At 42.2% G+C, this 12943-nt stretch overlaps 1 protein-coding gene across 3 annotated transcripts in view; it reads right to left on the bottom strand.

Annotated features, from left to right (window-relative positions):
- The window catches only part of nrg2a (neuregulin 2a), a 69495-nt gene that overhangs the window by 39355 nt on the left and 17197 nt on the right, over window positions 1-12943 (bottom strand). The window contains exon 1 of one of the 3 annotated variants that reach the window (XM_029448200.1): window positions 6877-7032. The exons of the other annotated variants lie outside the window; for them this stretch is intronic. Within the exon in view, the coding sequence (XP_029304060.1) occupies window positions 6877-6964 (88 nt within the window). The 5' untranslated portion in view covers window positions 6965-7032. Of the gene's footprint in view, window positions 1-6876; window positions 7033-12943 lie in introns of those variants that run through there. 3 annotated transcript variants of the gene reach the window in all.

Raw genomic sequence — 12943 nt, 5'->3', positions numbered from 1 at the left:
TGACGTATACAACTCCATGCTCCCAGGTGTGCATATGTACATGGTTTCCAAACACACTGGACTCTGCCAGACTAAACCCAGCACACTGCCCGAGGAAAGCCTTGTCAGTCATAGTCAGAGAACAGCAGATTGAGGTTGCACCATAAAAGAAAGAATATTTAGTACTTTGCCTGGACACAGTTTAGTCCTTGCCAAGCAAATTAAACAAGCACTGTCCTTGCCTGGAAAAGTTACAGGACTGCACTTCTCATCAACCCAGTGAGCCAGATGTGTAAGAGGGTCTGCTCCATCTACAGGATACAGTTCTAATGAAGACACAGGAGTAGTCCATCAGACACTAGCTTGGAGATACAGATGTTTAACATTATAATGCACGGAGATTAGTCTTCACTTCCAGGGTTGAATAATATCTATCTTTCCAGCTCCTTAATCTGTGCAATACAGAATTAATCGACAAAACAAATGCCTCTTAAAATCCTTAAACTTCTATAAATTGAGAAAACATAATCGCAGCTCGGTCAGTGATATATTTGCTCATGTTTGGAATGACAGATCAGAAACAGAGCATCATAAAGAAGACGCTTTGATGACACAACTTAAAGTACCGTACTTGGCATAAAGCTTGTTAATTTAACAAATTGCAATTATTTTTCTGGTTGGAAAACAGAGTGATTATCACTGGAAAGAGAAAGATTTCTTGTGGACAAATGGTTATCTCATTTTCCTTTACACCAGTGGAAAAAGTGTCAGGCAGCGCGATAAACCCTTGCCTCAACAACAGCCTGATTCTCTCTTTTTGAAGCGGAGGGGCAGCTGCAGACATGGACTATAAAAAACAAATTTGAGAATAGAAGCCTAACCGGCGTGTCAACAGCTCATGCCTTGGGTAACAGTTGGAGACCTCAGCCCAGAAAGAGGTTCAAAAACAAAGTCACTTGATGAATTAACAATGCATTGCTCGTATTATTGAGTTAACATTTCAGTTTTACTTCCAGGAGCTTAGAAAAGGAATCTGAGGCATGCCTTTGTGTTTCCCCTTCTAGACAAAGTATCCCTGATTACTCTGGTGTTATGTCACCTCACTGAGCGTTGTCAAAAGACAAATTACATGGTGAGACAGCTAGAGAAATGGGTTTTGCATGTCGGAATGGTCTGCACACTAGTCACTGTAACACAACATCTGTTCAAAGAGATCATTTCAACAGCCTCCCATCACAACCAATACACTTTCCCCAAATAATTATCTGTTACATTGTTTATATGTGACTCAAAACATTGTTCTTCTTTCACACTAAACTCTACAGACGTGCCACTAATAGTGTTTCTTTTACTCAAATTAATAACATATGTTTTTAGTTTTTTGAGACATTTGAAAGAACACTGCAGGTCAAACTTTAATACTTTCTACTATCCTGACTTGGTCGATGCTCAACTTTGTACCTACCATCCAGGGTTTGTGCACACATCCAGTGTTCATAGCAGACACAATAGTAGAGGAAACAATGTAAACGCACTGTATGGACTCCTCATTTCATCCAGATGTGATTCTACCTTGTGTGAAATAGGACCAAAAGAGGCCAAATCAATCATATTTGCTGACAAACAGCAGAACTATTCTCCATTCATAGTTTGGTGCCCTGAACATATTGGAACCAGAATTTACCAATCTGCCATGATCACCGTGTTTCTGTCCACCACTGCTAGAGAATAGGTTTTCCTCTACCATGAGGGGCGTATTCAAAAAAGCATTGTGCGCCTTTTGCGTCACATACGACAAAAAGAAACCGTGTAATTCTCAAAGCACCCTCAATGGGGGAAATGCAACAAACTTTGTGCCAAGCAAATAGCATGTGGGTGCCCCAGGTGGTGTTTCCACATATTTATATAGATAATATGTATACATTTGGTGCAAAATGTGCCTCATTGCAAAAATAATTCACAAAGATGAGCGCTAACCGCACGCAATTAGAGAAATTATTAGCATCTTCAGAGTCGCTGGTAACTAATGTGCATTCATAAGCGGTGTCACTCCCAGACTTCTCAGTGAGCATTGAGGTTTGTTCCTTTGTCTTCCACGTTAAAATCATACCATTGTCCTTTATAATCAGCACTAACAGACTGAGATACTAAATCTTTTTGTCACGTTTGAATTCATTTCCTGAAGTTTTGAGGAATGCCTCTGCACCTTGTGGGTCAGGATCTTTAGCTCATGGTCTGAAAATGTTAAGGATTAAGGATAAGGATTGTTGTGACCTCTTATGAGGAACAGTGCATTACTGAAAGAAGAAAACATCATATTAAACTCATCGCCTGCTCGCTCGTAGTCTTACTGCTTAGTGAGAGACTTTCCATAGTACCTTTGTACGCTATATTCATTGTTGTGTTGAAAAAAGCAAAGCAGGCAAATACTGTATGACAATCTGATCACTTCCTTGACTTTTTCTTCTTTGGGGAAGCCACATGATGTTCAATTAAATGATGTTAATCAAATTATATGTCCTCTTTGTTTTGGTTTTCATTTCACCATGGTTGGCTCTCACTGACTCCCCCATATTACACTGTGAGCACACAAACACACAGACAGGATGTTCACTTCAAGGAGACAACGTCAAATAAAGGCTGGTGAAGTAAGCCAAAGAGATATGTTCCTCATGAGTTGGAACAAACCAGATTGAATACTGTATTACATTTTAACAGTTAAATTAATCCAAAGCGATACACACGTTACCGTTTCTGCTAGATGTGTTAAACCCTTTAAGATGGACATGGTGACTCAGGTTAAAACTACATCTGCCCTCTTCCTAACATGGTCAACACTCATTTATATCAGGCATTGTGCAATACTGCCGAATAATTTAGGAAAGCAACATAAAGAAAGGGAGAGAAAGATGGTCAGAAATCATGTTAAAGTGGGCCCACCGAAGAAGTCCTTATGTTGTTCCTGTTGCTTTAGTAAAGGGAAATGGTTAACACTGTAACAGCACAGCAAACTAAAGTACATAACATGTACTCACAACATTATGTGGAAGCTCTTTGGACCACCCTTCAAGAGATTTGCGTTTGCTTACGGATTTGTGCTTTTGATTAGCCACGTTGAAACTATCACTGTCAGGGATTCTCTCGGCACGGATATCCAGGTGTTTTATAGGCACTATGATGCTGTGCATATATCAGTTGAAGGTGTATTAGTTGGCGTTCTCATTTGTTTCCCCGTTTCGTTTCCAGTTGTTGTTTGTACCAGCACATGAAAAAGCGATTTTGTAAGAGCAATTATATGAAGCAAGATCATACATGAATTGCGAGCCGAGGTTGTCTGAGGCTTCACCACCACCTCCTCTGACTACTGGCCTCTATAAAACAATGTTTCTGCTAGATATTCAACAAGCTCTATTTCAATTATAAAAGGTGTGGTAGATCTGGCACAAAATGAAGGAGCCATCGCTTCATTTCCGTAACTAATTATTACCACGCTGACAACGCAAGCATACCCAGACAGAAAGGAACCGGTTGTGCTTTGTCTTGACATATTATAAGATGGATGAGCACCAGCATAAGGATATTTACATACATACAGGCAAACCGTAAAGGGATTTCTAGCATATTTTATGAAGTGCCTGTAGCATTTTGCCGTGCTTGTCTTATTCATAAGAAAGACAACCAAGTTGCACAATTCTTCCATCCCTCGGGGGTCTTCCCTTTCCAATAAGGAGCAACATTTTGGCACAAATGTCTCTGCAGAAGTTTCCCCTTTCTAAACCTGGGCCTGTTTCATTAGAAAAGTCTGGCAACATTACTTGCGGAGTGTCAACTTTCAGCCACAATACACAGGCCTTTCAAAAATGAGACCTAAAAAAAAAAAAGGTAATCATCATGTAACATTGGAGCAGCAGAAATCCATAAATCAACACTTTCTGGTCCCGTCATAGCCAGTGAAAGGGGAATTATAAGTGAGAAGAACCTGCTGTGCATTAATCTCCTTAAATAAATGTGTTAAAATAAGTTCATGGGGAACATATTGTACACCACAATACGATCTTTTTCCTGTGATGGCTGACTGACAGTCTAACAACCTCAACAGATTGCTCGTGGGCTAGATTACGTTCAATTATATTACGACATGCCTCTTCCACACATGTGTACCAAGCACGCATACACAGAGTACATTGTAAAACGTATCTAACGACTATGTTAAGAGTTTCTGTCTGTCTGTATGTATGGATGTAGCCTACGAGTATATTGTAGCATTGCTAGGCGATGCAACTTTGTCATGGCGGGTGTCTTGCTCAGGACCAAAGGAAGCGTGGTGTCCAGTGTGAAGTTGTTTGGATGAGCAGTTCTCCAGAAAGCTGCAAGCAGCAATACCGGAGGCCAAGTGATCAGCTCGTTACCGAACAGGCACGTTTTGAACGGGCACTGCTCTAGTTGTCTACAATGCAGATAAATGGTAAAAATTAAAATTAAAAGTTGAGTTGAAATAACATCTTGATGTAGTTGAAAATAATATCAAGTCTAGCATTTAAACAAATTGAAAAATGTAAAGAATATGACATATTAGCAGCCACAACTACAAGAAAAAAGATGAATGAGTCCTGTATAACTTGACCAGCTGCAATGAAAAACCAATGAAGAACCAACTCTCTCCGCTCTGAGATCAACCGTGGAACCCCATCGAACTGTTGTAATAGTAATAATAATGTTGATATATTGACTTTTTATCGTTAGATAGATGCTTGAACACAAAAATCTTAAAATCTTTGCAATTTGTGTTTCCTTTACCTTCACATGCTTACATGTTACTATCAGGTAGCACTTTTGTGTGACAAATTTGTCTAAATTAAACTTTCATGTAGCCATATTTTGGTTCAATGTACACAATATCTGTGTAATAACCCATAGCTAGCTTACAGCGAGGTAGGCGCTATTCTCCATTTTTCAGTTTGAGTACATTTCACTATTTGTTGTGCGACTGTGCTGCTTAGTTAGTTAGCACACAAGCGAAGCAAGCCAGCTAGCTAACATATTTTTGATTAGCTTTAGAAGTAAGCAGAGACAACAAAGGAAGTACTAAAGCTGAAATACTGTTCTGATGCTGTATACATGTCTACTCATTTAATTAGTAGATCATACATAGCTGCACTTTTAGATGTGCAGACTTGTTTCTAAATTTGCGAATGAATAGTCCACTTCTTTTGAACATGATTTATTGATAAACCACATCCTCAACAAAGCGATGTCACTCGTGGATAATTACAAGCTGGCAACATTTTTGATTAGACTGAAGTGGGTAGAGGATCTATCTTTAGTAGTGGTGTTTGGTTTCTCCCCGTTTTTATTTTGGATTACGCATTTTGGAGCCTTAGGCCCAGAGCACACCTGATGTGGTGTGTGACCTACCATTAGTGCAGACACAACAAGCATCACCCACCCAGTAAGCATGTTCGTTTCACACAGGTTGACCCAGTTCTTTAATAAATCATTGTCATTTTTATGATTGAAGATCCTCATTTTAATGCCTGGATACATTTGAAACTGACATAACATGTGTAAGCGGTAACACATGAACATTTATGTCTTTAATTTGTACCATTTTGGGAAAAGTAGAGAAACCAAATCAGGCTATGTTCATCACGCGCAGCTCTTCTTTCGGCAGCTGTGCTCGCTAATGAACAAAGACACCAAAAAATTGCAAAGCACTCTGTGTTCCGTGTACTTCGGGGAGCTGTTTATCTCACATGTTCATAGATCACAATCAAACTTGGAAGAACAACCAGTAATTATTTAAGGCAATTTGTATGCGTAATAAGAGAAAATTAAGCCCAGGTGCCAAAAACAACAGCAGTAGCACATTTAAGCTGAAAAGAGACACAATTTAAGTAACTTGAAGGCCTAGAAAAGAATCTTGAAAACACTTCACCCAGTCGTTAGGGTTATCTGTTGGAAGGTGACTAGAATGACATCAGCGGGTACAAAATGGCTACCAACACCAAGAGATGCTTTCTAAGATACAGTATCTGATCAAGCCAAGAATGAATATTCAAAGTAGCTATAGTGATACTCATGGTATTGCCCTTAAGTGTCACTGAAACGGGGGTTGGGCTTCACCCAGGACCTGAGGTCAAACTACAGTGACATGCTGCGGCTTGTAGGATCCACCACTGAACAAGCACACTGCTACGTTTGTGACTCTGAAAGACAAGCAGCTCCCATACTATGCCGATTTCAAAGTAGCTTCTATCAAATATAGACACTTTTATTTTGGATGACTCATCATATAGTCGTAATTAAGATGAAAGTGACTGTAGCAACTGTTGAATTGTTAACCCTGTCAAAAGGTGCGTAATGATATGTTGTATTCTGTTATACAAACGTCAAACTTTTATAATAAAGACTGTTTAAAAAAAAAAAAAGCCAACTCTTTTTTTAAACCTGTGATATGTGGCAGAGCATTTGTGAAAAGTCATGCGATGAATTAACGTAAATCTTTAAAGCACTCATTCGTCATTCGTTTCCAGAGAGCTCATAATACAACTGTGCTTTGGCTCTGTGAGGTCCAGAGCTGGTTTAGCTAAAACTTTTAGTTGGTTTTGTACATAAGTCATATCAGTTGTCTTTCCTACAATTCCAGAAGTGCCTCTACACGCTGTCCACATTAGGAGACCGATCCATGTGACAACCAAGAGGCAAGCTTTGACAAGTCCAGGGGGATACTTACTTTGTCCTATACTTCCGTGATACAGTAACACAAACTTAATCTCACTCTTTTTCTCTCCAAATCTCCCTCTCTGTCCCTGTCTCTCACACACATACACACAAACACAAATATACATGTTTATACATAACATGTTACACAGAAACCACCTTTAAATTAGTTTTTACCTGTAGTGGAATCGCTCTCTTTCTCCTTTTGTCCTTTCTTACCCCCCTTCTTTCTCCCTTTCTTATCTTTCCTCTTGCTCTCCGTCATGCTGTCACAAGAAAGTAAATCCTCTCAGGAGAAGACTTAGGGAAAAAAACCCAGGTAGTCCTGTTGGGAACGTGTGGCAAGTGGGCACCACCAGACTCTGAGCCTGTTAGAGCGTCTCTCCTCCTATATAGACTCACACCAATCAAGTAGAGCAAGGCACCACCTACTCACAGCAGGGCAGAGGGAGAGAGAGGGAGAGAGAGGGAGAGAGAGGGAGAGAGAGGGAGGGAGGGAGGGAGCAGGAAAAATAGGGAGAGAAAGGTAGAGAGGCAAAGCTCAAGGAACTAAGAGCAGAGGGAAAAAGTGAGAGAATAAAGAGGGAGGGAGGGAAGAAAGAGGGAGGGAGCGAGGAAGGCATTTCCCATTGCTTTAGAGGCAATCAACAGTTCCCTCACTGGGTCTATCAGATAAGCAGTGGCTCTTCCAGGCCCTGCAGCCACAGCTGAGGACAGAGAGCGACCCACTTCTAAGTCCACACAGAAATCTGAAGAAATCTCAAGCTCAATGGCCACTGCTTTTAGCCAACTCTGTTTCTAGTTACTACCTCGGGAGCATCTTCTCCTTTCTAATGACCCATGCAAAAGTGCAGCGAGACCACTTAAGTTGTCCCCTCTGTACTGCTGACCCCACCCAGATAATTCAGTCAGAGACCTGCCCTTGCCAGGTTGATGTCGAGGTCCCAAAACACTTCACATCTGGTTCAGATTTGCTCAGCACAGATTCTGTGGATATGTGCAGTGTGTGAGGTGCTGAATGTCAGATCACAATCTATGACAGACTGCTTCTTGCAAAATTACACAAAGTCATCCCTGGCTTTTCCTAGCTGCTCCCCTTCCTCATCTTTTTTGTCTATCAGTCCCCCTCTCAGTACTTCAGGCGAGTTACAGCATGTCTGTGGTTGTAACTCGCTCTTTCACTGTCGCTGCTAGCCAGGTGTCAATGTCCACGCAGCAGTAAAGATTTAGAACTATTAAAACAAGCTTTCATCTTTTAAAAACTCAGCCTTTTGCGTTTGACACCAGACTTCAAGTCAAATAATATTGTGTTTATTGTGAAAGATTATGGTGCATCTCACCTTTGGTATTTTCTATGTATTTAGTAGACAGTTTAAAAGCACAGAGGAAAATAGGGCAAGGGGAGACACATATAAAAGTTAGGGCAGGGCTGAGGCCAGCAGTGGAACATGTGTGGCTCCAGAAAAAAAGTACAGAACTTTCTAAGAGTGGCATTAACGCAGCAAGAGGATATTTTGATTTGTGTGAAACAATATCTAATGCAAACATAACTTTGACAAGCACAACGCTGCAGCTAATCTGTTTATCTTCATTTGACATAGCCCAAACTTTGACTACATGGTGATCGCAGTATTATTTTAAGCCGCTATCTCGAAGTAAGGTTTTCTAATTTCATGCTGACTGAACTCCACAGTCCTGCTAAGTGGCAAGAGAATAAAAACCCGTTGAAACAACAGCAGAGCTACTCTCAATGAAACTCGTTTGTTAAAAAAATAAAACAAATCTGTAAATGAGTCATCTGTGGGGCCCTCCCGGGGTTTGTCTCAGTCCAGCCCTCCAAAGATTCTTGACGTTTCTTAAGAGGAGGCGGCAGCAGCAGGGATTGGAAAGGGGGCAGCAGAAGGGTCATGTCTTAACAGGTCACTGCACTCAATAGCATTAAGCCTCATCTGTAGGCAACAAAACTGGAGGGGTCAAGCCGAGGCCAAGGTTTGACACGCCAATCAGATCCAATATAGTGCTTTTCCCAGTGGTTGTTTTTTTGATGATCTAATCTGTCAACAGCTGTAACTGAGGACTGGCAGGGGCTACGCTGTGTCAGAGAGCTTCCCCTGCTGCCCTATCTACCCCCCCCTAACCTCAACACTCACTTCCTCCTCTACTAATCAACAAGATGAGACTCGTCCACAGGCCTGTGTGTCTCTGGGTGGGCGTGCGTTTTATGTATGTGTCAGAAATGTGAGTATCTGTGACGTCAGGACAAAAGAAAAAACTACTTTCAGGATGATGGGATGTAGATCTAGATCGCCTGTAGGCCTCTCCCAATATTTCTCAACCTGTTCCTTCAAGGTCCCACGATTGTCTTCAAGAAGAGCCACACAAGATGCAAATTAGTGAAATGTAACTGGCCGTACTACACATCGCTGTAGGAGCTTTTGGAGCAGGTTAATCTTGGGGTTAGCGTGGACATGAATATGTAGCTCTCGTCTCAAAGTTTTTGTAAACTTGCAGAGCTGCTGCTCAACTGTATGTAGCAGTACGGATGCAATTTTTTGGGGGTAGTTTTATGATCACTACGTGCCACAACTGTGTCCCACTTGGCAAAGTTACATGAAAAAAGTGTGCGCACATACAGGAAAGAGGGGGACGGAAATAGAGTCCTATCCGACTACACACTATGAGAAAATTAGGTTAGATTTTTTATTATTCCACAAGATTGTGTTAAGAGCTCTGAACAAGGTTAAGCTTTTGTATATGAGCTTGTGGAGTACAACGAGAGTCTGAAATTAACTCCATTTTTCACACCCAGACACAAATATGGTCATGGACATGTGCATCTAAATCTCTCTCTTTTTTTCTAGTCTACTCGAAAGCATCTGCTGTTTTTCAACAGCCGTGGGCCGTCCTTGGAACAGGGTCTGGAGGTGGAGGGGCACAGTGGGCCAGTGTGGGAGGAGCATCACTTGAAGAGCAATTCCAAAAAAAAAGAAAGAAAGAAATGGAGTTCTGACATTGATCCTTTGTATGCCCTGCTCATAAATGCTCCACAGGCCCCATCTCTGCCTGCCTCTTAATCCCTCCTCGCTGCCCCCCAAATAGGGGAGACAGCTTTCCTGTATGATGGAACTGAGCAGCCCCCTCCTAACAACAGCATACCTGCACATCATCACATGGATACCGCTCAACAGCACTCCTGCCCTTTCACAGGCACCGGAGTTTATCTTTATAGACATAATGGCTTTAAACAGCCATTAGGTTGTGTTGTTTACGTCTGTCTGCTTTTTTTGGCCAACAAAGTGTATATGGGGCTTAAAGTAGGGCATAGGGCATGCTTTTAACACAGATCTGTAGTCTTGACTGTCAGAGGTGAGGCAAGGGCAGGGGAGAGGGAAGGGGGGGGACACAATCTCAAAGAGAAACAAGGATAAAAGAGGATAAATGGACAGTGCAGAAACAAAAAGAGGAGGGAAGGAAATGGGAGGACACAAAGGTGTAAAGTGTGGAAGAGAGATTTGCGAGTGAAAATAATGTCTCCTTCATCAGATGACAGAAAACAGCCCCACCTGCTGATATTCACTTTTTAACAAGGCATCTGCTCCCTCAGCTGACCGTGCACTGAGGTGTGTTGTTGGAACAACACAAGTAGGCAAATAAAAACCTGCTCATCCGGCAGCAGTATCTGTTGTCAGTACAAACCAGGGAGATTGCGTAAAACATATAAATATAATCTGCTTGATGCTGCCAGTCTTACTGCTTTCCATTAGTGTTTAAATGTGTACCGTGGGTGTCTTTGCAAGTGGCTCTCTGTGTGAATGACAGGCGAAAGATGAGAGGCATGTGACGAGACTTATGTGACTGGGCGGGCTGGTGAAGCCCCTTTAAAGACAGACACGACATAAATCAATGTCAGTGACATCTGGAAGTCCCGAGGAAGGGGCTTTTTTCTCAAGGTCAGCTGTGACAAGGTCGCCAGAGTTTCCAAATCCGAGCGTTTCTAATGACTCTGCTCAGCAACAGCTGAGATCCGGATCACAGAACGAGACCAGATATCACATTTACTGCCTCATTTACAACAAAGCAAATGCATGGATGACTTCTAATCAAGCATGGCTCTTTGGCATAGATCAAAGAGGGACAGCAAGGAAGAATTTAAGCGTTAAACAAGGAAGTGATCCTGGGTGGATGCAGCTTCTTTGACGTTTCCGCAGCACATAGCTGTCACCATGGTAACCACAGTCTTAAGGGTAGCAACTAGAGTATGTGAGAGAGATGTGGAAGGGCGGAGTGAGGATGAGAGACGGGGAGAGAGAGAGAGAGAGAGAGAGAGAGAGAGTAGGAGATTATGTGTAAGAATTGCGATGGGAGGAAGAGTGGGAGAGGCAGAAATTAAAGAAAGGTAACACGGGAGAGCCACGGAGAAACAGAGAGCGAAACAAAGAAACACGGGGAGAGGTATCCTCTGAGCAGCTGCAGCCTGGCCACTGTATCTCTCCATAAGAGAGATGTCCATGAGTAAGCCTGTGCCAAGCCTGCTGGGAAGCACTGCAGTAGCATCTCAGAGAGGGAGAGATGACAAACATCAGCACTGAGCATGCTCCACTCTCAAGGCCACTGAGGAAATGAGATTTCAGCTCTTTTGCCCTCTCAGTTTGTTCAGTTCTCCAGCTCTATTCCAGCCTCCATCTGTCACTAGCCAGCTTTCACGAGCACATCACACCACCAGTGGCTCGGCACTGGATTAAAAATCTGACCAATGTGTCAGATTACTGATTGATTTAATGGTAAGAGGCATTGTTCCCACTTATGGCCACGCTGACTCATATTGTGACAGGTTTGATTGGGGCTGAGAGGAACAAGAGATGAGCATAGCAACTCATCAGCCAATGGGGCATGATACTGCAATAACAGGCCAGCACCACACACACACACACACACACACACACACACACACACACACACACAAGCACGCACGCACACGCAGCCCTGTTGCCAGATGTGATCTCTGTGCCTCCAAACTCTTACTGATCGTCATCCTTATCTGGACGGCTGCCAGAGCTGCACTGCAAATGACAGCCATACATTTGTGCCAGACCTGAAATTAAGCCGAGGTTGATTTATTTGATTTCTTTCTGCTTGTTCTGCAGGCAGACAGACACACCTACGCTGAGAGACAACTGCGTGCATTTCAGTTTCAAGACTGAAAATTGACGCCTCTTTTTGCCATCAGTCACAGTTATGTGAGAGAGACACAGAGGTTTGGTGTGTGAGAGGACACAGTAGAAGCTGTAGAGGATGTCAATTGCCACTCAACTTCCACTGTGGCTAAAGTAGCGAACAGTGTAAAATAATTTTCCGCTTGCTGATAACATTGGTGATAAAACTTTTGCATCAAAGCTGACGTGCCACATCCTGAATATCTTACAAAGAGCCTCTCAATCGGACAATAATAGCTTATTGCGATGATACTGAAATAGCACAAATACTTTTAATGACAGATGCTGTCTGAGCATGACTTTGATGATCCTCTTAAACTAAAATCCGCTCTATCTTCTTAAGGCTGCCTGATTGAATCTCTCTCTCTTTAACCTCTGGATCTTTCCTCTTTTTAAACGCATTTATTTTTCTTCCTCTCAGTCTGTATCCCTCTCTCTCTGCCTGTCTCACTCTCTTCTGTCTAAGGGAGAGATAAAGAGGTTTTGTGTGACTGTGAGCAGATTGACTTGAAGATAGAGGCTGGAAGCAGATCTTTTCCACCTCCTCATTCTGCTCTTTCTCTCCTGCTCTCACCCAGATGAATAGACAAACAGTCTCCCACATGTTCTCACAGTTTATCAAACACACACCCACATAGTACCAGGTCTTCATACAAACACATATGTGTGCTTTCGCCAGAAGTAACAACACACACTCAATCTAAGTGTCCTCGGGCCGACAAAGTATACACTGTCACACTCAAATACAAACATACCCCCTCAAACACGCACATAAGCATATGCATACAAACACACAGGTGCATCCACATGTAAATAGAAGAAGCACATGGGTCATTGATGCGTTCAAAATGGACCCGTTTTCCACTCGCAGTGTATTTAATACAAACCATCCATTCGTATTTCAATTACGAAACAGACTTTTAAAAAAGACAACACATCTGAATCATAGCATAACACCAGGCGTGTTGTGTTTTTACCATCACACATTTTTCATTCGAAAACCGAGGGACTAAATTCTTTATTGAATATCA

This window comes from Cottoperca gobio, chromosome 14, assembly GCF_900634415.1.
Source record: "Cottoperca gobio chromosome 14, fCotGob3.1, whole genome shotgun sequence".
Classification (NCBI taxonomy): Eukaryota; Metazoa; Chordata; class Actinopteri; order Perciformes; family Bovichtidae; genus Cottoperca; species Cottoperca gobio.
This window is presented reverse-complemented; position numbering and strand designations above follow the sequence as displayed.